At 43.1% G+C, this 25,967-nt stretch overlaps 1 protein-coding gene across 2 annotated transcripts in view; it reads left to right on the top strand.

The window, feature by feature from the left end:
• The first annotated feature begins 5,042 nt into the window (after nt 1-5,042).
• Nucleotides 5,043-25,967, top strand: part of LOC106583265 (natural resistance-associated macrophage protein 2) — a 34,593-nt gene continuing 13,668 nt past the window's right edge. Inside the window, exons 1-15 of one of the 2 annotated variants that reach the window (XM_082967573.1) lie at nt 5,043-5,302; nt 8,825-8,922; nt 13,114-13,250; nt 17,963-18,082; nt 22,428-22,547; nt 22,662-22,768; nt 22,990-23,060; nt 23,173-23,240; nt 23,414-23,569; nt 23,819-23,977; nt 24,138-24,224; nt 24,398-24,517; nt 24,706-24,855; nt 25,247-25,320; nt 25,607-25,760. In XM_082967573.1, coding sequence (XP_082823699.1) covers nt 8,889-8,922; nt 13,114-13,250; nt 17,963-18,082; nt 22,428-22,547; nt 22,662-22,768; nt 22,990-23,060; nt 23,173-23,240; nt 23,414-23,569; nt 23,819-23,977; nt 24,138-24,224; nt 24,398-24,517; nt 24,706-24,855; nt 25,247-25,320; nt 25,607-25,760 — 1,557 coding nt within the window. In that variant the 5' untranslated portion in view covers nt 5,043-5,302; nt 8,825-8,888. Of the gene's footprint in view, nt 5,303-8,824; nt 8,923-9,252; nt 9,485-13,113; nt 13,251-17,962; nt 18,083-22,427; nt 22,548-22,661; nt 22,769-22,989; nt 23,061-23,172; nt 23,241-23,413; nt 23,570-23,818; nt 23,978-24,137; nt 24,225-24,397; nt 24,518-24,705; nt 24,856-25,246; nt 25,321-25,606; nt 25,761-25,967 lie in introns of those variants that run through there. The other variant, XM_014167216.3, reaches the window with a different exon arrangement.

Below are 25,967 nucleotides of genomic sequence, written 5' to 3'. Positions count from 1 at the left end.
AAGACACACCCTCGTCATCTTGGTGGGCGGTCCAAATGATGAGCCACGCAAGGGAAGTTTGCAACGTAAACCCCTCAGCCTTCGTTTTTCGTCGGCTTTGCTAGATTGCGGTCCAAACACTTAAAAGACACCCTATCCCCTCAGCCATCAAATGAAGTGGACACTTCTGATGACGTTTGATGAGTATACACTTGCAGGGCAAGGTGCGAGGGAGGAAGGAATGATTTTGAAATGGACCACCCTTGGCCACCATTTGTCACTCGTTCATGCCGCGATGATTGTGTTTTCAGCAACCGGTGGCCTCCCGGGTGGCGCAGTGGTCTAAGGCACTGCATCGCTGTGCCACCAGAGATTCTGGGTTTGAGCCCAGGCTCTATCGCAGCCGGCCGCGACCGGGAGGTCCATGGGGCGACGCACAATTGGCCCAACGTTGTCTGGGTTAGGGAGGGTTTGGCCGGCAGGGATATCCTTGTCTCATCGCGCACTAGCAACTCCTGTGGCAGGCTGGGCGCAGTGCACGCTGACCAGGTCGCCAGGTGTATGGTGTTTCCTCCGACACATTGGAGCGACTGGCTTCCGTGTTGGATGTGGGTTGTGTCAAGAAGCAGTGCGGCTTGGTTGGGTTGTGTTTCGGAGGATGCATGGCTCTCGACCTTCACCTCTCCTGAGTCTGTATGGGAGTTGATACCATGAAATTGGGGATAAAAAAGGGATTAAAAAAAGGTTTTCAGCAACCTTGTGGGTGTTGTTTGCTCTACATTTAACTTTTTTTTTTTACATTTTAGTCATTTAGCAGACGCTCTTATCCAGTGCGACTTACAGTAGTGAATGGATACATTTCATTTCATAAATGTTTTGTTCCCGTACTGGTCCCCCGTGGGACAATCAATTGAGCTACAATCAATTCAGTGCATGTCTACTTATATTAAATATAATTATGAATATACGCCTACTGTATGATAGCTAGCAAATTAATTAGCTAAATAACGTTAGCCTGCCTAACTGGGACTTCTGAAGAAGGGAAATGTTTTATTTCTACAATTTTCAAAATATTACTTTTTACGTAGTAGCAAAATGTCTAACTTATTTGCGTTCGTTTTAACTTACATTGTAAGTTGACTTTTCCATTGATGTTGTTTTTAAGTTTTGGCGGACTTTCCTTAGCGGATGTACAATCGTCGCGAATTGAATTATGGGGAGTAGTGATGGGTCGTTCGCGAACGAGTCGACTTTAACAGCCGGCTCTTGTAGGTGAACGTTGGGAGCATATCAGAAGAGCCGAATCTATTTATAAAAATAATACAAAATGAAGATATGAATAATCAAAAGATTTAAATGAATATAATTAACTAAATCAAAGAACGAAAAAAGAAATAAAATAATATAGGCCTAAATGCTCAAGCACACACACACATTCGTTTTGACTGTCTGCTCAGACTAACAGCCTCACCTGTTGTTCCTGTCAATCAGACACGCAGTGTCAACCAATGAACCAAAGATGCGTGAGGGAGGGCCGAGCCAACTCACTCACAGTCACACACTTCGCAGCTGAGGAGAGAGAGGAAGAACAGCTGGAAAATGAGTCTGAAGCATAGTAGCATGTGGATGCATTTTAATAATGTAGACAATGTCAGAGCACAGTGTAGAATTTGCCAAAACAAAATCGCATATAAAGCCGGTTCAAGGTACAATCTACACCGGCATTTGCGAACTGTGCACGCAACTGTGAAGCTAGCTGTAGCGGAGCTTCGAGAAACTAGCGAGCCTGCTAGTGATAGTGGTGGAGCAAGCACCTCCACACGTGGAGATGTATCCACTCAGTCAAGTAGGCCTACTCCACGACCCACAGCAACGCAGTCTTCTATAGACCAGTTTATGCCAAAGTCTATGTCTGTAGCAAAACAAGGCCAAATTGATATTGCATTGGCTAAAATGACTGCCACCAATTTCCAGCCATGTTCGATCGTGGAGGACAGAGATTTTAGAAATTATAGCAATAGTCTAAATCCAATGTACACAATTCCAAGCAGGAAAACCCTTTCAAAATCACTTATTCCACAACTGTATGAGAGCACACAGGCTTCAGTGCGGGAAAGAGTCCAAAAAGCTACTGCAGTTTGCCTTACCACTGACTGCTGGACGTCAAGGGTAACCACTTCTTACATGTCGGTTACATGTCACTTCATTGAAGATTTTTCGATATCTAGCTGTCTTCTGGACTGCTTTGAGTTCAGTGAAAGACACACCTCAGAGAACTTGGCAGAGGAACTGTTGTGAGTGGCCAGAGAATGGCAAGTATATGGAAAAGTGGTCTGTTGTGTTAGTGACAATGCAGCTAACATAACCAAAGCCATGAAAATCTTAAAATGGATCCATCATCCATGTCTTGCCCACACAATCAACCTGATTGTAAGAGATGCTCTGAAGGTGATGAAGCCCACTGTGGACGAAGTGAAAGCAGCTGTGGAATACTTCCACAGGAGCACAGTAGGTGCTGAAAAACTAAAGTCTACACAACGCCAGATGGGGATGCCTGAACTGAGGCCTAAACAAGACTGCACTACAAGGTGGAATTCAACATTTTATATGTTGAAGTGGTTTCTTGAGTCAAAGGATGCCATCATCTCTACCCTGGCCATTGTCAATGCACCTGTTGATTCTCTGACCCAAGAGGAATGGGAGGTGGTGGAGGAAGTGTGCAGAGTCCTGGAACCCTTTGAGCAGGTCACTGTGGAGATCAGTGGAGAGAGGTACAGTAAGCAGTTATTACTACATCATTATTTAATCCAGTATTATATATGTATATGAGCAGTAGATGAGAATGTAGTATCAGTAGACAAAACATGAACCTGAACTAATAAGTTACTGTTCTCTCTTTTCAGCTATGTGACAGCCTCAAAAATGATACTCCTGTGTAAGGGTCTGCAGCGAATCACAGCCAGCCGCCAGAGAGAAGCAAATGTAACCACAGGACATGTAACAGAGTTGATGGACACCCTATGTTCATCAATGGACAGAAAGTTCCACAGAATGGAATATGCTGGAACGTGCTATCAGAAACCGCTGCACTTGACCCCAGGTTTAAGAAGTTAGCCTTCAGTGATGCCTGAGCGATTGATGAGGCTCTTCAAAGAATAACCTCAGCAGCAGGGAGGGACAGCCCCAGCAGTCAGCTGGCTCAGGCACCAGGGCTACAGGAAGAAGAGGGATCAGATGGAGCAGAAGCACCAGCAGTAGTGCCACAAACGTCTGCTGTTTGGATGCTGTTTGACGAGAGAGCAACTGGGGATGCAGCACGAAGGAATCCCTCAGCAGATGCCATAATGGAGGTCCGATCCTATTTGGAGGAGCCCCTCTGTCTATCCACTGCTTACTAAAGTCATGACAGGGAGACTCTGCATAGTGGCCACATCCGTTCCCTCTGAGAGGGTCTTCTCGAAAGCGGGACAAATAATTACTGAGAGAAGAAACCGCATCAGCCCCTCGAAAGTGAGGCAGCTTGCATTTCTGAATGCAAATCTCTCAGAAAAGCAAAATATGGTCAGCATTGCTGTGTGCTGCTGGTTATAACATGGCAATAAAGAAGAGAGAGAAAAGAGGGACCAGTTTGTTTTAAGTGGGATGCTGCAGATTTGCACATTGTTATTTATTTTTCTTTGATATGGTGCAATATTCTATTATTATGTTGTTCAGATTGTATTCGTTTTGAATTGTTACATTTATATGCACTTTGTTTATATACATTAAAAAGTTATACTTTAAATGCAAATGTTTAATAGCATTATTTTTCATTACAAACCAATGCATTTTTAAATACATTGTGGTTAAGGTAGAGTATGATTTCATTTAACAATTTAATTAGAATTGTTTTAACACCAATCATAGTCAAACTATCGCAAACGGTTTGACTTTAAAAAATACAAAACATATTTTCTTTAAGAGCCGTTTGGGAGTCAAAATAGCCGGCTCTTTTTGGTGAGCAGAGCCGAACGAGCCGGCTCACTGAAAAGACCTGGAATGCCCATCACTAATTGGGGAGTTTCAGGCCTCGGAGAGAACATAATTGTCCACTCGCAAAGCCGACTGAAAACGAGGGCTGAGGGACTTACATTGCAAACTTCCCTTGCTTGGCTTATCATTTGGACGACGGTGTGTATTTTAAGTGTTTGGACGGTAGACGGAGTGTACAAATAGGTTCACTCAGGGGCCTGAAACTCCCCATAATTAAATTCGCGACGATTGTACATCCGCTAAGAAAAATCCGCCAAAACTTAAAAACAACGTCAATAGAGAAGTCAACATACAAGCGTAAGTAAAAACGAATGCAAATAAGTTAGTATCACAATTTCTAATGCACATGACGGCACAAACACGTATTGTAGAAAGTAAATATGTTTTTGTTGTGTCATCTTTTGGAAATTGTAGAAATAAAACATGTTCCTTCTTCAGAAAGCCTGCCTAGCTGGAACAACTTTAGTTAGCTAATTCATTTGCTAGCTATCATTCAGTAGGCGTATATTAATAATTAAATATATCGGTAGAAACGCTTTTATGTGAAAATATTGATATAATAACCATATCAAAGTAAATTTGGAGTCACGACATTTTATGTGGTCCTCCCACTACGACTCGTCAGGAAAACATGCAGTTTGTTAGGCTACAGATTAAATGAATGATGAACTTCATAGGGTGGTGAAAGTGCAAGGAGATGAGCTTGTTGCTCCTTTCCAATAAATATCGAGAGTTTTATTCTGGTGACATGATGATCGATACTTGGCTGCATTTGACAAATACAAATAATCTCATAATTTAGGCTATACAAAAATTGCCAGAAAAGCAAGGTGAAGCAATTCAGGCATTCTTGAAAGTCGGGACAATCATTGTTCTGCAAAGACACATTTTTATATTAGAAAAAAAATATTTCGCATTTAGAATTAATCGTGGAGTGGAGATGTATAGTTACACGGGGCACGCGATGTCACCGCGTAACGTATCTTCAAATGTTTCCGCAATCATTATTTATTCGAGGGAAAAAAAAGTTTCCAGAATTTGTCGCAATGAAGAAAGTTCGACAAAATAAAAATCCACCTCAGTCTAACGGATAAAAATGTTGTCGATCTTTAGAAATTGCAGTTTCCATTACACATGTCGCAATGACTTTTTTTGCGACATTGCTTTGGTCGAATAAACCTGGGTCAATGGAAACCGTCCTACTGTCCTAATGTTATGTCAGTTTATCTATTAGTTATTTAACCTAATTAAATTGACATGAACACACGTTTTGTACATAAGCTATATCCAGGTAAGACGACGCTGATCCATTCATTCCGGTGCTTGTTTTACTTGAACTTTACATCTAGCTTGCTAGCCGGCTAACACCGTGGCATCCAAGCTAGCTAGCTAGGCTAATTGCTTGCCACATCATAGGTCAAAGTGAACTAACTAGCTGGTTAGTTAGTTAGTTAGCTGTCTACTTACATTTTACAGTAAATACTTGACAGCTATGTAAATTAAATAACACTTATTTGTAGTATTATATTATTAATGCAGCATACGTTAGCTAGCTAAGTTACACGTTTGGTAACTAGCCAGCTAGAGTCCATGTTAACGTTAGTTACCCAATGTTCCAGCGCTAGCCGGGGAATGTAGCTAGTTTACCTGTGGTTAGCTAGCTACCTATCCAAGGTTTTGGCGATAATCTATGTTTCTTAAGATATATAACAGTTAGTTAGTATAGACGTCAGAATACTGGTCAGCCAGGAAATTTGGCTGATGTAGTTACTCATCTAACTTCTTACATTGATCATAAACAGGCTCAAAAGGAAAGCCACAATCACGTCTTTGCTCAGATTCCATTGGTTTGTTATGGTACTCCTTTGATGCTTACTTTTACTTCATTTCAGATAGCTGCCATAGAAATGTCTAGACTTTCTGCTCCCCCTTCCTATCCAGTTATTAACAACACTTGCTTGCTAGTCATTTGTTATTGACTGGGTTTCAATGTCAAAGTGAGCCCATGTTTTGACTGGGTTTCAATGTCAGTGAGCCCATGCCACCAAACAGCTTAAAATAAATACATATTGTGTATGCAGTGTAGATGGAAATTAATGGACAGTTTTTATATCAAATACCTTTAATCACTTCACTGTTTAAACCACAACCTTTGAGATTTGACCTGAAAATGGTCAGTCTGACCTTGGTTTGACAGATATGTAGGCCTAGTCATTGATTTGGACAAACTATAACATGCTCTAAACTTGCCAGACTGTTGCCACAGGCATTTATTCAGCCCTCAGACATTTCTAGACCAAACTGTTCTGTTTCCTGATTTCAAGCCTACTCCTTGTATCATGTGAGGAATATATCCTAAAGGTTTGTTTTCTTCCTAGGCTGCTATACCTTAAAAGAGATGGGTAGATGGGTGTGTGTGCGAGGTCTTTGTTCCGTTAGGGAGGTGACATAGATATAGAGTGAGCTGTTTTTTACAGATTAGGTCTGTTGGAGAGAGAGGAGGGGGGAGAGGAAAGGCCCCAGGTTAGGGAGAGAGCAAACTGCTCCCACTCTGTTCTCTCTCTCCCACCCCAAGTTTTCAACGAGTCATATGACTTTATAGTTACACGCTTTCACAGCCCCTCATTCTTCTGAGTCTCATGCTTCTGTTTTTTGTGAAGAATGAATGATCGGGCTTCTGATTTGACAATTTTGACTGAGTATATACACAGGTGTTGTACAACTCATTTTATTTACATTTATGGGGGTGTTTGCCCAAGGTTGACAGGATAGCGTCTCCTGATTTTTCTTGTTTGGGCATTTGTAAAGGGTTGAAGGTACACTGTGTGAATGTCAGGAGGTTTTTGTTGACTTCTTGTTGAGGGAAGTGAAATTTGCTCAGTGGCTACTGAATAATATGTATTCTAACCACAGAGACCATATTGAGGTCAATTTAAGGCTTTTGTACCAAATTCTCACAGGGTAATATTTTTTGTATTACATTGTTATTGATTATGACACTGTTGGGGTTAGAGCTTGCTAGAAAGGCGTTTCACTGTACTTGTGCATGTGACTTTAAACTTGAATGAAGTAGTCATGTGCATTTGCTGAGTCATTTTGCTGTTGCAGAACTAGTTACTCAGCAGCATCAATATCAGTTGTCTCCTGTCATGGGTTATTGATACAAGTTTCAAGAGTGCTTATTTCCCCATTGTAATGAATACCTTTTTTCTAGGTAACTTTAGTTTAGTTTATTTTGTCTTGTGTAAGATCTGGTCTAATGCTACAAATTAAAGCATGCACCAGTCAGCCTCTCACCATTTTCTATAGCGGTCCTGCTCTTCTCTGGCAGAGCAGTATTTAGACCCAAGTGGAGAAATGGTGGAAAGAAATGAAACTCTAACCCAGGTATTCCCAAACTTTTTCACAGGGGGGGGGGGGGCTTACAGCATTGGGGAATTTTTGTATGGACACAAGCACTGTTCATGACACAAACTGTTCACACCTGTCTTGTTGGTGGAGATAATACTGCAGGTTTAAAGCTTATTTCCTGCAATTCTACACATTTTGTCATGAGGTGCAAAGAAAATGTTGCAGTTTTAAAGCATTTTTGTTGTTGCAATTCTATACATTTGCCCTGTCTGTGTACTCATGTTATTTGAGTGACAAAAAAATTACAACTATATCTATGGGCTAAAAAAAAGGCAATAAAAAAACATTCGCTGACATAGGCTAGTTGATCTGGACATTTCTGATAAGTTCTAAATAGCTCTCTAAGGTTTGCAGTGACTAACATGACAAAAGGAATGAATGATGCACTACTCAATTTTAAAATTGCACCTTGTGAATTCTACTATTAAAACTTTCAAGAGTAAGTTTAAAGACGAGTTTGCGTCCCCCCACCGACCCCTTGGGCGCGACCCAAAGTTTGGGAACCACTGTTATAATATAGAGATGCTCTGTTTGTTTTTTTGACACCACACTCCAAAAAGCAAGTTCTGCAGGCTCTAGTTTTGTCTAATCTTGATTATTGTCCAGTCGTGTGGTCCAGTGCGGTAAGGAAAGACCTAGTTAAGCTGCAGCTGGCCCAGAACAGAGCGGCACGTTTTGCTCTTCATCGTAATCAGAGGGCTGATATAAATACTATGCATGCCAGTCTCTCTTGGCTAAGAGTGCATGACTGCATCACTTCTTTTTATAAGAAACATTGTGTTGAAAATCCCAAATTATTTGCATTGTCATCATACGCACAGCTCTGACACACACACTTATCCTACCAGACATGCCACCAGGGGTCTTTTCAGAGTCCCTAAATCCAGAACAAATTCAAGAAAATGTACAGTATTATATAGAGCCCTTACTGCATGGAACTTACTTCCATCTCATATTCCTAAATAAACAGCAACCCTGGTTTTAAAAAACAGATAAAGCAACACCTCACAGCACAACGCCTCTCCCCTATTTGACATAGATAGTTTGTGTGTATGCCTTTAAAAAAAAGATATATAGTTCTGTTCTTGTCAAATGATGTTCTGTATTATGTTTTGTGTGGACCCTAGGAAGTGTAGCTGCTGCTTTTGCAACAGCTAATGGGGATCCTAATAAAATTCCAAACCAACTGTTTACTAACACTGAACCTTCTGTGACACAGTGGGTGACTGGAGTGACAGCCTGCAGATACCCACAATGACCAGAGTTTAATTGGTCAGGAATTAAGGATAGAGATGGAAGTGTACTTTTTTTCAAACCCCAAATAAGTGTTACTGGTCTCTGCAGTGTTGTATTATATATATTTCTCTTAATATTTAGTTTAATTTCAGTTGCCTGTTTCCAGACAGATCTCCAGTCCCTGTGTTTCCAGAGCTCCCCCTCCTCCCCCCTTTAACCCCAACACTCTGATGGACGCAGAGCGGGAAGCCGACCTCCTGGAAGGTAACGTTAACAGAAACAAGACACTCCACCACACTAACTCCCACGCCTTACTGTGGTCAGCTCAGCACACATGGTACGCTATAGGCTCTATGCCAGTATACACAATACATTGTAGAAAAAATAACTCTCTAACCCTTTTCTGAAGTGTCACTGTGCTCTTTGGGGAAACAGCTTGGTCATGGTTTTCAATTTAGTGACTTGTGCCTTGGACTTAGAAGGGATGTGTTGTCATGTTCTTGCATGACTGTTTTTGTGTGTTTGTGTGTGTGTGTGTGGAGGGGGGTGATGATGATGTGGCAATAATGGAAATCAGGAGGTTGTGACCAAGCTTTCTTTCCATGGGTAGAAGGGAAATGGGGTAGTAAGTTAGTCTTTGTCATCCTGAGTCTGACTTGTGTATTGAACTAGGACGTTATTTAGACATTCAGTGAGGTAGGCTACATATAGCCTATGTAAGCAACGCTCCTGTTAGAAGAAGTAGACTTGGACCCAAAGAGACCGTAGTGAGAGAGGAACCTTTGGGAGATGAAGGAAGAGAAGCCCAATGAACATTCCAACCTGAGTAAGTACAGATCATTGTATCAGACCATCGGTAGAGTAGTACACTGTTAGTGTGAGGAGGAGGATGCATTAAGGGTCAAGAATTCTTGTGTAATGACATGATTGGTGGGCTTTTGATTTATGATGTGAAAATTCATGTGATCAGTCTGTTCATATTTAACCTGTTACGCAAATAGATATAGTATTGCTCTTTGTTTAGCCTACTTTTCAGAGCTATGATGTAGCTTATTCATGTAAAAGGTGCATTGAAAGAGAAAAATGTCACTTTCGATTAAGCTATTGGGTGGCAGGTAGCCTAGCGGTTAGAGCATTGGTCTGGTAAAGGATAGGTCGCAGGTTCGAATGCCAGAGCCAACAAGGTGAGAAATCAGCCGATGTGCCCTTAAGCAAGGCACTTAACCTCTATGGGCTAGGTGGGACGCTAGCGTCCCCCCCGTGGTGCACTCCATCAACAGCAGGTGCATTTCAAGAGCGGCAAATTTGAAACCAAATAAATGTCAAAATTCAAATTTTTCAAACATACAACTATCTTACACCCTTTGAAAGATAAACATCTCCTTAATCTAACCACGTTGTCCGATTTCAAAAAGGTTTTACGGCGAAAGCATAAAGTTAGATTATGTTAGGAGAGTACATTGACAATAGCTGTGTGTAATGTTTTGTCAATTCAAAGACGGGGTCACCAAAACCATAAAACCAGCTAAAATGATGCACTAACCTTTTACAATCTCCATCAGATGACACTCCTAGGACATTATGTTAGACAATGCATGCATTTTTAGTTCTATCAAGTTCATATTTATATCCAAAAACAGCGTTTTACTATGGCATTGATGTTGAGAAAATCGTTTCCCTCCAATAACCGGCAGTCAAGTCAGCACCACAAATTAAATAATTAAAATTAGAAAACATTGGTAAAATATTATATTGTCATTTAAAGAATTATAGATTTACATCTCTTGAACGCAATCAACTTGCCAGATTTAAAAATAACCTTACTGGGAAATCACACTTTGCAATAATCTGAGCACTGCGCCCAGAAAAATACGCGTTGCGATACAGACTAGCCGCCATGTTGGGGAGATCTAAAATAGAAAATACTATGTAAATAATCCATTACCTTGGATTCTCTTCATCAGATGTCACTTCCAGGTATCACAGGTCCATAACGAATGTAGTTTTGTTCAAAAAAGCTCATCAATTTATTTCCAAAAATCTCCGTCTTGTTAGCACATGATCTAAGCCCGCCGGACTTCACTTCATGAACGAGGGGAAAAAATATATTTACGTTCGTTCAAACATGTCAAACGTTGTATAGCATAAATCATTAGGGCCTTTTTTAACCAGAACATGAATAATATTCAAGGTGGACGAATGCATTCTCTTTTATAACGTATTGGAACGAGGGTACCCAACATGAACTCGCGCGCCAGAGTCTAATCGGCCATCACCGTTCCATGGCTCTTGTTCGGTCAGATCTCACAGTAAAAGACTCAAAACACTTTGTAAAGGCTGGTGACATCTAGTGGAAGCAATAGGAAGTGCCAAAACATTAATCAACCCCTGTGTGTTTCAATGGCATAGGCTTAAAGGTAATTCAACACATCAGGTATCCACTTCCTGTCAGAAAATGTCTCAGGGTTTTGCCTGCCAAATGAGTTCTGTTATACTCACAGACACCATTCAAACAGTTTTAGAAACTTTAGTGTGTTTTCTATCCATATATAATAAGTATATGCATATTCTAGTTACTGGGTAGGATTAGTAACCAGATTAAATCGGGTACGTTTTTTCCAGCCGTGAAAATACTGCCCCCTAGCCCCAACAGGTTAACCATAATTTGTTCCAAGGGCGCCGTACTACTATGGCTGACCCAGTAAAACAACACATTTCACTGCACCTATCCGGTGTATGTGACAACAAAAATATTGTAAAAAATGTTTTACATTATGTATCCTTTACTTTATAACCTGAAGTGTTTTAAAATGTGTCATAAAACAGGTTTATTGGCCCTTCCTGGAGACTCAGCTGGGTTCAGACAGTTGACACGCTCTTTACAGGGGACTTTAATGTGTTTATTGTTGAAGTTGGCAAACACTTCTGTCATTATTCGTACATGCTTACAAGTGACTGTATAGATAACTAGTAGAGACTGAATGTATGGCTTTCAATCGCTTGACTGTGGCAAGGTTGCCAATGAATGTCTGCTTTAATCTGCTGCTGAATCAAATTTTATTTGTGTCATGTGCCGAATACAACAGGTGAAGACCTTAGAGTGAAATGCTTATTTACAAGCCCTTTACAAGCCCTTAACTATTTTATTTTCTTAACTATTTACTAAAATAAACTGAAGTATAAAAAATAATTAAGGAGTAACAATAAAATAACAGTAGCGAGGCTTTATACAGGGGGTACCGGTACAGAGTCAATGTACGGGGGCACCGGTTAGTCGAGGTAATTGAGGTAATATGTACATGTAGGTAAAGTGACTATGTATGGAAAATAAACAGCGTAGCAGCAGCGTTAAAGGGGGGACAATGCAAATAGTCCGGGTAGCCATTTGATTAGCTGTTCAGAAGTCTTATGGCTTGGGAGTAGAAGCTGTTAAGAAGCCTTTTGGACCTAGACTTGGCGCTCCTGTACCGCTTGCCGTGTGGTAGAAAAGGGAACAGTCTATGACTCGGGTGGCTGGAGTCTTTGGCAATTGTTTGGTCCTTCCTCTGACATGCCTGGTATAGAGGTCCTGGATGGCAGGAAGCTTGGCCCCAGGGATGTTCTGGGCCGTACGCACTACCCTCTGGCGGTGATGCAACCAGTCAGGATGCTCTCGATGGTGCAGCTGTAGAACCTTTTGAGGATCTGAGGACCCATGCCAAATCTTTTTAGACTCCTGAGGAGGAATAGGCTTTGTCATGCCCTCTTCACGACTGTCTTGGTGTGTTTGGACCATGTTAGTTTGTTGGTGATGTGGACACCAAGGAACTTGAAACTCTCAACCTGCTCCACTACAGCCCGTCGATGAGAATGGGGGCGTACTCGGCCCTCCCTTTTCCTGTAGTCCATAATCATCTGCTTTGTCTTGATCACGTTGAGGGAGAGGTTGTTGTCCTGGCACCACATTGCCAGGTCTCTGACCTCCTCCCTATAGGCTGTCTCATCGTTGTCGGTGATCAGGCCTACCACTGTCGTGTCATCTACAAACTTAATGATGGTGTTGGAGTCGTGCCTGGCCGTGCAGTCATGGGTGTACAGGGAGTACAGGAGGGGACTGAGCACGCACCCCTGAGGGGCCCCGGTGTTGAGGATTAGCGTGGCAATGTGTTGTTACCTACCCTTACCACCTGGGGGCGGCCCGTCAGAAAGTCCAGGATCCAGTTGCAGAGGGAGGTGTTTAGTCCCAAAGGTCTTACTCACATCGGCTACAGAGAGCGTGATCACACAGTTGTCCAGAACAGCTGATTGTCTCATGCATGCATCAGTGTTGCTTGCCTCGACGCAAATGGTATGGAACAAATGACTTGGCCATGGGAAGAGTGTGGGTAGAATAGAATCTCTCTTCATATTGCTCAGGGTCATGTGATCACAGTTGTTGTTTTCATGTCACTCACTCACTCTCTCACTCTCACACAGACGAACCTCCTCAGGAGAATGGGGTCATCCAGAGCACCCAGGGCCTGTACAGCTCCACCTCCCCTCCGGCCTCAGACGATGAGCCCTTCTCCACATACTTTGAGGAGAAGGTGCCCATTCCAGAGGATGTCACCCAGGTACTGAGGCCATGTGGCCTATGACCTCACAGGGATTATTAAAACGGAGCCCAGGACCTCACACATATTATTAACACAGCCTAGAAACTCTAAGGGATTATTAACACAGAGCCTATGATCTCAGGGTCTATGACATCACAATAAGTATTAACTCACAGAGCCTATGGTATCACAGGGGTTATGACGTCAAGGTCTATGACCTCACACAGATAAACCCAGAGCCTATGGCATCACATGGGCAATTATGACCTTATAAAATACAGTACCAGTCAAAAGTTTGAACACACCAACTCATTCAAGGGGTTTTCTTTTCTTTTTACTATTTTCTACATTAAGAATAATAGTGAAGACATCAGAACTATGAAATAACACATGGAATCATGTAGTAACCAAAACAGTGTTAATCAAAATATATTTTATAATTTAGATTATTCGAAGTAGCCACCCTTAGCCTTGATGACAGCTTTGCACACTCTTGGCATTCTCTCAACCAGCTTCATGAGGAATGCTTTTCCAAAAGTCTTGAAGGAGTTCCCACATATGCTGAGCACTTGTTCGCTGCTTTTCCTTCACTCTGCGGTCCAACTTATCCCAAACCATCAATCAAATCCAATTGTGTTTGTCACAGGCGCCGAATACAACAGGTGTAGACCTTACAGTGGAATGCTTACTTACAAGCCCTTAATCAACAATGCAGTTTTAAGGAAATGCCCCCCAAAAAATAAGAACAAATGACTAAAGAGCAGCAGTAAATAACAATAGCGGGGCTATATACAGAGGGTACCAGTACAGAGTCAATGTGTGGGGGCACCGATGTCGCGGTAATATGTACACGTAGGTATAGGTAAAGTGACTATGCATAGATATAACAGAGTAGCGGCAGCGTTCCAGGTGGGGGAAGGCAATGCAAATACTCTGTGGATCCATTTGATTAGCTGTTCAGGAGTCTTATGGCTTGGGGACTGAAGCTGTTTAGGAGCCTCTTGGACCTAGACTTGGCGCTCCGGTATGGCCTGCCGTGCTGTAGCAGAGAGAACAGTCTGACTAGGGTGGCTGGAGTCTTTGGCAATTGTTTGGGCCTTCCTCTGACACCGCCTGGTATATAGGTCCTGGTTTGCAGGAAGCTTGGCCCAGTGATGTATTGGGCCGTACGCACAATCCTCTGTAGTGCCTTGCGGTCGGAGGCTGAGCAGTTGCAATACCAGGCAGTGACGCAACCAGTCAGGATGCTCTCGATGGTGCAGCTGTAAAACCTTTTGAGGCTTTGTCGTGCCCTCGTCACTACTGTCTTGGTGTGCTTGGACCATGTTAGTTTGTTGATATAGACGCCAAGGAACTTGAAGCTCTCAACCTGCTCCACTACAGCCCTGTCGATGAGAATGGGGGTGTGCTCGGTCCTCCTTTTCCTGTAGTCCACAATCATCTCCTTTGTCTTGACCACGTTGAGGGCGAGGGTGTTGTCCTTGCACCACACGGTCAGGTCTCTGACCTACTCCCTATAGGCTGTCTCATCGTTGTCGGTGATCAGGCCTACCACTGTTGTGTCATCAGCAAACTTAATAATGGTGTTGGAGTAGTGCCTGGCTGTGCAGTCATGAGTGAACAGGGAGTACAGGAGGGGACTGAGCTCGCACCCCTGAGGGACCCCCGTGTTGAGGATCAGAGTGGCGGATGTGTTGTTACCTACCCTTACCACCTGGGGGCGGCCCGTCAGGAAGTCCATGATCCAGTTGCAGAGGGAGGTGTTTAGTCCCAGGGTCCTTAGCTTAGTGATGAGCTTTGAGGGCACTTGAATGCTGAGCTGAAGTCAATGAATAGCATTCTCACAAAGGTGTTCCTTTTGTTCAGGTGTGAAAGGGCAGTGTGGAGTGCAATAGAGATTGCATCATTTGTGGATATGTTTGTGCAGTATGCAAATTGGAGTGGGTCTACGGTTTCTGGGATAATGGTGTTGATGTGAGCCATGACCAGCTTGTCAAAGCATTTCATGGCTACAGACGTCTGTGCTACGGGTCGGTAGTCATTTAGGCAGGTTACCTTAGTGTTCTTGGGCACAGGGACTATGGTGGTCTGCTTGAAACATGTTAGTATTAGATTCGGACAGGGAGAGGTTAAAAATGTAAGTGAAGACACTTGCCAGTTGGTCAGCGCATGCTCAGAGTACACGTCCTGGTAATCCGTCTGGCCCTGCAGCCTTGTGAATGTTAACCTGTTCAATGGTCTTCCTCACATCGGCTGTGGAGAGCGTGATTACAGTTGTCCGGAACAGCTGGTGCTCTCATGCATGTTTCAGTGTTACTTGTTTCGAAGTGAGCATAGAAGTGATTTTGGTTGTCTGGTAGGCTCGTGTCACTGGGCAGCTTTCAGCTGTGCTTCCCTTTGTAGTCTGTAATAGTTTGCAGGCCCTGCCACATCCGACGAGCGTCGGAGCCGGTGTAGTAAGATTCAATCTTAGTCCTATATTGACGCTTCCCTGTTTAATGGTTCGTCGGAGGGCATAACGGGATTTCTTATAGTCTTCCGGGTTAGTACCTCTCCTTGAAAGCGGCAGCTCTACCCTTTAAGCTCGAATGTTGCCTGTAGTCCATGGCTTCTGGTTGGAGTTTGTACATACCGTCACTGTGGGGACGACGTCCTCGATGCACTTATTGATAAAGCAAGTGATTGATGTGGTGTACTGCTTAATGCCATCGGAAAAATTCCGGAACATATTCCAGTCTGTGCTAGCAAACCAGTCCTGTAGTTTAACATCTGCTTCATCTGACCACTTTTTTTTTATAGACTGAGTTACTGGTGCTTCCTGCTTTCATTTTAGCTTATAAGCAGGATTCAAGAGGATAGAATGATGGTCAAATTTGCCAAATGGAGGGTGAGGGAGACGCGTCTCTGTGTGGAGTAAAGGTGGTCTTGAATTTTTTTCTCTCTGGTTGCACATTTAACATGCTGATAGAAGTGAGGTTAAACTGATTTAAGTTTCCCTGCATTAAAGTCCCCGGCCACTAGTAGTGCCGCCTCTGCATGAGCGTTTTCCAGTTTGCTAATGGCTGTATACAGCACATTGAGTGCGGTGCCAGCATCAGTCTGGTGGTAAGAAAAACACTGGTGTCTTACCAGAAGCTGCTGTTCTGTCCTGCCGATAGTGTATAACCTGCCAGCTGTATGTTCTTAATGTCGTCGTTCAGCTACGACTCGGTGAAACATAAGATATTACAGTTTTTAATGTCCCGTTGGTAGGATGAACATGCTTTCAGTTCATCCCATTTATTTTCCAATTGGGTTGAGGTCGGGTGATTGTGGACGCCAGGTCATCTGATACAGCACTCCATCACTCTCCTTGGTCAAATAGCCCTTACACAGCCTGGAGGTGTGTTCTTGGGTCATTGTCCTATTGAAAAGCAAATGATAGTCCCCCCAAGTGCAAACCAGATGGGATGGCATATTGCTGCAGAATGCTGTGGTAGCCATGCTGGTTAAGTGTGCCTTGAATCCTAAATAAATCAACGACAGTGTCATGAGCAAAGCACCATCACACCTCCACCTGCATGCTTCACGGTGGGAACCACACATGCGGAGATCATCCGTTCACCTACTGAACCAAAAATCTAAAATTTAGACTCCTCAGACCAAAGGACAGATTTCCACCGTTCTAATGGCCATTGCTTGTGTTTCTTGGCCCAAGCAAGTCTCTTCTTCTTATTGGTGTCCTTTAGTAGTGGTTTCTTTGCCGCAATTCAACCATGAATGCCTGATTCACGCAGTCTCCTCTGAACAGTTGATGTTGATATGTCTGTTACTTGAACTCTGTGACGCATTTATTTGGGCTGCCATCTGAGTTGCAGTTAACTCTACTGAACTTATCCTCTGCAGCAGAGGTAACTCTGGGTCTTCCTTTCCTGTGGCGGTCCTCTTGAGAGCCAGTTTCATCATAGCGTTTGATGGTTTTTGAGACTGCACTTGAAGAAACTTTCAAAGTTCTTGAAATGTTCCAGCTTAACTGACCTTCATGAATTAAAGTAATGATGGGCTGTCATTTCTCTTTGCTTGTTAGAGCTGTTCTTGCCATAATATGGACTTTGTCTTTTACCAAATAGGGATATGTTCTGTATACCCCCTACCTTGTCACAACACAACTGATTGGCTGAAACGCATTAAGAAGGAAAGAAATTCCACAAATAAACAAGGCACACCTGTTATTTGAAATGCATTCCAGGTGACTACCTCCATGAAGTTGGTTGAGAGAATGCCAGGAGTGTGCACAGCTGTCATCGTGGCAAAGGGTGGCTATAAAATATATTTTGTTTTGTTTAACACTTTTATTTTTTTGCTTACTACATGATTCCATGTGTGTTATTTCATAGTTTTGATGTCTATTATTATATAATGTAGAAAATAGTACAAATAAAGAAGCCCTTGAATGGGTAGTGTGTCAACTTCTGACGGGTACTGTATATTACATCACAGTTATTGAGTCATAGAGCCTATGGCATCACAGGGATTATCATTACCTCACAGGGTCAGTGACATCACAGGGCCTATCTTCTAAGGGCGTATGACCTCAAAGAGCATATTAACTTAAGTTTATGACCTGAATAAAGTTATCCACAAAGATACTATTAGTATAGAATAATTTAGAAATTATAACTTCAATGACAGGTAATGCTAAGATTTATTTTAAGGCGTTGATTGTAATATTTGTGATCCTCTCTTTTCAGATGTTCAGTTTCCGTAAACTCTGGGCCTTTACAGGACCAGGTTTCCTGATGAGCATCGCCTATCTTGACCCAGGGAACATCGAGTCCGACCTGCAGTCTGGAGCTAAAGCTGGCTTTAAGGTGAACACAAACCTTCAAGGGACAGGGATACAAAGTCAAATAAAATGTTATTCGTCACGTGCTTCGTAACCAACAGGTGTAGACCAAAAGTGAAATGCTTACTTACGGGCCCTTCCTAACAATTTAGAGAAAGAAAAATAGAGATAATACAAAAGTAATAATTTATACACAATGAGTAACGATAACTTGGCTATATACATGGGGTACAAATACCGAGTTGATGTGCTGGTGTACGAGGTAATTGTGGTAGATGTGTACAGTGCATTCAAAGTATTCAGACCCCTTTTCACATTTTGTTGCATTAGTCTTATTTAAAACAAATTATGTCATCAATCTACACACAATACCACCTTAATGACAAAGCGAAAACAGGTTTTTAGAAATACCTTATTTACATAAGTATTCAGACTCTTTGCTATGAGACTGGAAATTTAGCTCCGCTGCATCCTGTTTCCATTGATCATCCTTGAGATGTTTCCAAAACTTGATTGGAGTCCATCTGTGATAAATTCAATTGATTGGACTTGATTTGGAAAGGCACACACCTGTCTATATAAGGTCCCACAGTTGACAGTGCGTGTCAGAGCAAAAACCAAGCCATGAGGTCAAAGGAATTGTCTGTGGAGCTCAGAGACAGGATTTTGTTGATGTAAGGTTACCAAAAAATGTCTGCAGTATTGAAGGTCCCCAAGAAGTTTGGAACCACCAAGACTCTTCCTAGAGTTGGGCCCTCGGCCAAACTGCGCAATCGGGGGAGAAGGGCCTTGGTCAGGGATGTGACCAAGAACCCGATGGTCACTCTGACAGAGCTCCAGAGTTCCTCTGTGGAGATGGAAGAACCTTCCAGAAGGACAACCATCTCTGCAGCACTCCACCTATCAGGCCAGATGGAAGCTACTCGTCAGTAGAAGGCACATGACAGCCCACTTGGAGTTTGCCAAAAGGCACCTAAAGGAGACTCAGACCATGAGAATCAAGATTCTCTGGTCTGATGACACCAAGATTAAACTCCTTGGCCTGAATGCTAAGCGTCACATCTGGAGGAAACCTGGCCCCATCCCTACGGTGAAGCATGGTGGTGGCATCATGCTGTGGGGATGTTTTTCAGCAGCAGGGACTGGGAGACTTGTCATAATCGAGGCAAAGATGAACGGAGCAAAGTACAGAGAGATCCTTGATGAAAACCTGCTCCAGAGCGCTCAGGACCTCAGACTGTGGTGAAGGTTCACCTTCCAACCGGACAACTACCTTAAGCACACAGCCAAGACAATGCAGGAGTGGCTTCCGGGACAAGTCTCTGAATGTCCTTGAGTTGCCCGGACTTGAACCCAATCAAACATCTCTGGAGAGACCTGAAAATAGCTGTGCAGCCGATGCTCCCCATCCAACCTGACCGAGCTTTTGAGGATTTACAGAGAATGGGAGAAACTTGGTGTGCCAAGCTTGTAGAGTCAAAACCAAGAAGACTCGAGGCTGTAATTGCTGCCAAAGATGCTTCAACAAAGTACTAAGTAAAAGGGCTGAATACTTGCAGTCAAGTTTGGACACACCTACTCATTCAAGAGTTTCTTTATTTTGACTATTTTCTACGTTGTAGAATAATAGTGAAGACACCAAACCTGTGAAATAACACATTGAATAATCAAAAAAATATTTAGATTTTTTTTTAACACTTTCTCTTTTTTTTTGGTTACTACATTATTCTAAGAAGCCACCCTTTTGACAGCTTTCCACACTTGGCATTCTCCCAACCAGCATCACCTGGAATGCTTTTCCAACAGTCGAAGGAGTTCCCACATTCTTAGCACTTGTTGGCTGCTTTTCCTTCACTCTCCTCCTTGGTCAAATAGCCCTTACACAGCCTGGAGGTGTGTTGAGTAATTGTCTTGTTGGAAAAACAAATGAGAGTCCCACTAAGCTCAAACCAGATGGGATGGTGTATCGCTGCAGAATGCTGTGGTAGTCATGCTGGTTAAGTGTGCCTTTTGAATTCTAAATAAATAAGACTGTGTCACCAGCAAAGCACCATCACACCACCGCCATGCTTCACGGTGGGAACCACACATGCAGAGATCTGGTTACCTACTCTGCGTCTCACAAAGACATGGCGGTTGAAACCAAAAATCTCAAATTTGGTCTCCAGACCAAAGGACAGATTTCCACTGGTCTAATGTCCATTACTCGTGTTTCTTGGCCCAAGCAAGTTTCTTCTTCTTATTGTTGTCCTTTAGTAGTGGTTTCTTTGTAGCAATTTGACCATGAGGGCCTGATTTCACGCAGTCTCTTCTGAACTGTTGATGTTGAGATGTGTCTGTTATTTGAACACTGTGAAACATTTATTTGGGATGGAATTTCTGAGGCTGGTAACTCTAATGAACTTATCCTCTGCAGCAGAGGTAACTCGGTCTTCCTTTCCTGTGGCGGTTTTCATGAGAGCCAGTTTCATCATAGCGCTTGATAGTTTTTGCGACTGCACTTGAAGAAACTTTCAAAGTTATTGAAGTGTTCCGGCTTGACTGACCTTCATGTCTGAAAGTAATGATGGACTGTCATTTCTCTTTGCTTATTTTAGCTGTTCTTGCCATAATATTGTCGTGTCTTTGGCTATTAAGTGATATGACATGCTATTCTATAAATCCTTTCTCTGTAATTAATATTACCTGATTAAGCTAATCGTGTAAATGTAATTAACTAGAAAGTCGGGGCACCACGGAAGAACGTTTATAGAGCCATTATCTTCCGAATAAACTCTTAAAAGACTTAGTAATATTTTACATCGATAGCTGTCATCTCAATCCTCACCTTATTTCAGTCTCATAAGGAAAGTTGTAAATTCTTGGTTATCTTCACGATCCCTGGCTAACAAGTTGAATCAGCAATACAAAATTGGGTTTAATTATTTATTTCCTAAATACCTAACTAATCACACAGAATTGCATATACACAGAATACAAATGATGTCATACAGAAAACGTCCCTGGTGGACGGAGCCGACATGGCGGCTTGTTACACAAAGAAAGGGGGTTGGGCTTGAATGAATGAGCGGGAAGACTGAGGAACAAAAACAGCTATGCTATCGTAAATACAGAATCTTATGCATTCTAAATGACCGCCTATTTGGAAAAGGAAAATGCAATAAATATTTACTCTGAGCTGCGCTTCGGTAGATTGGTCGTAGATGCTGGCCGGGTTGGCCAACCGATCTTCCTGTCCTCGGAAGAATGTAATGTGGATACGTTGTAGTATCTTCGTCTGTGTTAGACCGGATCCGTCATCCGTCCTTTCCTAGCCCACGTCTACAGCGGCCGCTGCTAACTCAACGGCTAGGAAGTATCACTTCTGTAGTGAATAAGTTCAAAGTTCATACCATTCACAACCAAAGCTCACGCCGAGGTTGGCTTAGTTCTGTACCTGACCACTGCTGATGTGTAGTTGATAATTTTTTTTTTTCTGGTGCTTTACTGCATTAGAAGCGTCACCCAGGTGGGTGCTACACTGTCGGCAATGGAGGATCAGGTACCTATGGAGGAGCGGCTACTATGAAGGAACTGGGAACTTCGGACAAAGGGATGGACCCTGATGGAGAGCTTCTGGCTTGACTGACAGACCAACTTTCTCCCTGGCTGTACTGTACCATTTGATGCTCCCTCTCAAGCCATACAGAGTTTTCTGAACTGCCTCAACTCCATTCGTTTTCCATCTTTCATTTGTTGTTCATTAATTAATGTTAACATATGGTTCTAAACTTTTTTTTTATTTTTATCCTTGATTTGCAATGTATCCACGTGTGATGTATTGTGATTTTATTGTCAAATCTATCATATAGCAGTTTTATGGCTTGGGGGTGGTAGAAGCTGTTCAGGGTCCTGTTGGTTCCAGACTTGGTGCATCGGTCAAGCTTGCTGTGCGGTAGCAGAGAGAACAGTCGGTCTTGGGTGGCTGGAGTCTTTGACAGTTTTTAGGGCCTTCCTCTGACACCGCCTGGTATAGAGGTCCTGGATGGCAGGGAGCTCGGCCCCAGTGACGTACTGGGCCATACGCACTACCCTCTAGCGCCTTGCGGTTGGATGCCAAGCCGTTGGCAAACTAAGCGGCGATGTAGCCAGTCAAGATGCTTTCAATGGTGCAACTGTAGAGGTTTCGGAACCATGCTCAAATTCGAAGACAAGTAATTTACTCAAAGGCAAAGTTCTATCTCCGGTTGGACAGTAATGTTTTATTCTATAATCAGCATCCCTATTACATCTGGTCTCTTTGCTCTTGGTTATATTTCATTTACTAATTTACTGCCATGCTTCATCACCATTATTTTGTCCCCCCCTCTCGCTCTTTCTTGCTCTCTCAGCTCCTGTGGGTGTTGTTGGGGGCCACCATCATCGGCCTCCTCCTGCAGAGACTGGCTGCACGCCTGGGGGTCGTCACAGGGATGCACCTCGCAGAGGTCTGCAACCGCCAGTACCCCACTGTGAGTAACCCTCCCTCGCCCTACACTATATAGAAGGGTTTGGTTTAAATGAATTGAATGTGATTGCTATGTGTTATATCCAGTCTTGTTCTTCACACCTTTATCCCGTCCAAGGTTCCTCGTATTATCCTGTGGCTGATGGTGGAGCTGGCCATCATCGGCTCAGACATGCAGGAGGTCATCGGCTGTGCCATCGCCTTTAACCTCCTCTCTATGGGCAGGTAGCTACAGTACCACCCGCCAGCGCCCAACCAAGCCACACTTTACTACATTACACAAAGTGTGCATCCCAAATGACACCCTATTCCCTATATAGTGCCCCCTGTTCAAAAGTAGTGCACTATATAGGGTAACATTTGGGAAGCTGACAAAGGCATACAATGGGAGCTCTAGAGGTCAATGTATTGGGTTCAAACTAACATTGTTGTTTGCTCTCTACCAGGATTCCACTTTGGGGAGGTGTCCTCATCACCATCATTGACACCTTTGTGTTCCTTTTTCTAGATAAATATGGTGAGTGTTTCTTCAACACATTAAGATGTCTGTGATTTTAAGTGCTTGGGTACGTGTGTGTGCATTTCTGTCTGGGCGTGTTTCAAACTGATTTCCGACTTTTGTTTTTTAGGCTTGAGGAAACTTGAAGCCTTCTTTGGGCTTCTCATCACCATCATGGCTGTAAGCTTTGGGTATGAGGTAAGAACAAGCTTTTCCCTGTGTTCATCTATAAAAATAAAAAATCCCCTTCTGTAAACCTGCCAGCTGGTTTTTATAGTATATAGCGCAGCTTTGATAGAATTTGGTAGTTTTCTTTTTCTTTTCTGAATTTGTGTGTCTGACTGCCATCACGTGTGTGTGTGTGCCTGTAGTATGTGATGGTGCGTCCGGACCAGGGGGAGCTGCTGAAGGGGATGTTTCTGCCGTACTGTGAGAACTGTGATTCTGCCCAGATGGAGCAGGCTGTGGGCATCGTAGGAGCAGTCATCATGCCCCATAACATCTACCTGCACTCTGCCCTCGTCAAGGTAGGTCTCTTGCATTATGACATAGTGAAAGTCTTACACTCCTCTATAGTATGACATAGTACTGAGTCAAAGATCTTCACTATGACATAGTAGAGGGTCGTCATGGACCTTTACTATGACATAAAATATTGGTAACGATTGGAACATAATCATTTATCAATTTTTGGGCCAAACAACCAGAAAGTACAATGTCACAGGACTTGTGATTATATTTTAATTCATTAATTTTACTGATATTTTATTGTCTAGTCTCGGCAAATAGATCGTGGGAACAAGAAGGAGGTGAAGGAGGCCAACAAATACTACTTCATCGAGTCAACTATCGCTCTCTTCATCTCCTTCCTCATCAACGTCTTTGTTGTAGCAGTGTTTGCTGAGGCCTTCTACGACAAAACCAACATTGAGGTGGTGGGTATAATGACTAACCAGACCCAGCATGTCTCCTTGTCTCAGACTGTAACAAACCTTTACAGATGGTTTATACAGTAATATAGCATCAGTATGGCACCTCTAAACCAGTGACCTCCCTTGTTTGTGATGTGCTGCTGTTCTTCTCTGTGTGTCACAGAATGCAAAATGCAATGCATCAGGCAGTCCTCACACAGACCTCTTCCCTCTGGACAACAGCACGCTACAGGTGGACATCTTCAAAGGGGTACATCTTTCAAGGATTAACAACAATCTACATAACCTGTGATATGAAATCACTTTGATACTGTATATACCTGCTATCTCAGTCAATCATTTTGCCATGAAATGAACATTTGTTTGGTGTTGATAATATGAATAACCATGGAGGGAATTTCTACAATCTCTCACTCGATACAGGGGGTGGTGCTGGGTTGTTTCTTTGGCCCTGCGGCCCTCTACATCTGGGCCATCGGGATCCTGGCTGCAGGACAGAGCTCCACCATGACAGGCACTTACTCTGGCCAGTTTGTCATGGAGGTGAGCGTGCACAAGTACCCAACTACCGTGTTTGTGTATGTGAGAGTGCACATTGTATTGTTAACCTTTAAGTCAATCCTTGTGTATTCGTGTGTTGGTGTTTTGTATGTAAACACCTCAGGGTTTTGTCAGTAGGGATGTGTGTTTGTCTGTATGTTGACTATTTTCTCTCTCTTCCCCTGCCTCAGGGTTTCCTGAACCTGCGTTGGTCCCGTTTTGCCCGGGTGCTTCTCACCCGCTCCATCGCCATTTTCCCCACCCTGCTGGTGGCCATCTTTCAGGACGTGCAGCACCTAACGGGCATGAATGACTTCCTCAACGTATTGCAGAGCATGCAGGTCAGAGAGAAGACATGACCAGAGCCCTATCAAAAGTAGTGCACAAAATGGGGAATAGGTTGCCATTTGGGATGTCGAAGGGGTTTGGGGACATGCAGAGAAAGGGAAGAGACAGGGCTTGCTGTTTGGGGTTTTTAGGCTCGGTTTCTGTATAGCACTTTGACATCGGCTGATGTAAAAATATATAAATATATTTGATTGATTAGAGAGGAGAAGGGTGCAGGACGGAGAGAGTGAAGACTTGGGCTAGGGACTGCAGGTTAGAGAGAGGGGTAGCAGCTACTCTGGCCTGGCTGGGAGTCTTTGGGGGGTTTTATACTGATGCATGTATTAAAAGCTATTGAAGGGGACTGAATGTTGTCGGTTCTTACTGTCTCTCTTTGTTCCACAGCTGCCGTTTGCTCTGATCCCCATCCTGACCTTCACCAGTCTGACATCCATCATGGATGACTTTGCTAATGGACTGTGAGTCACCTTAACCCTCAACCCATATAACACTGAAGATTGCTTCTGTATTTGCACTGATAGACCAACAAATGAATAAATGTGGTGACGGGGGATGCATCTCAAATGGATCCTTATTCCCTACATAGTGCCATACCTAGTGCATTCTGTAGGGAATAGGGTGCCATTTGGGACGTAGTCAGATTTGTTTCTGTATTTTCACTGATCGACCAACTAATAAATGCGATGACAGTGACAATTTATCATTGTGATGCCTAACCGTCTCGTCTGTGACTGTGCTCCTGAGGGTGTGGAAGATTGGCGGAGGGGTGGTCATCCTGGTGGTCTGTGCCATAAACATGTACTTTGTGGTGGTCTACGTGACCAGCCTGAACAGTGTGGCGCTCTACGTGCTGGTGGCCTTGCTCTGCATAGCCTACCTAAGCTTTGTGTGCTACCTGGTGAGTTACTGTAGTAGTCATTATAACAGCATGGACTGGGTTAGATAAGCATACAACACTGTAGATCAATTCCCAAATAAAGAGGCTACCTTTCGATGTGGAATACTAGATACTGAATGCAGGGATATGGTTTGTAAAGATGGATTGTAGACTATTATAGGGAGTACAGTAACCCTCTTCTGACCACCTCCACTCTCTGTGTCTACA

Source organism: Salmo salar, chromosome 22 (assembly GCF_965601325.2).
Source record: "Salmo salar chromosome 22, fSalSal1, whole genome shotgun sequence".
In the NCBI taxonomy this organism is placed as follows: domain Eukaryota; kingdom Metazoa; phylum Chordata; class Actinopteri; order Salmoniformes; family Salmonidae; genus Salmo; species Salmo salar.
The sequence above is the reverse complement of the archived record's forward strand: the minus strand, read 5'-3'. Positions and strand labels throughout refer to the sequence as shown.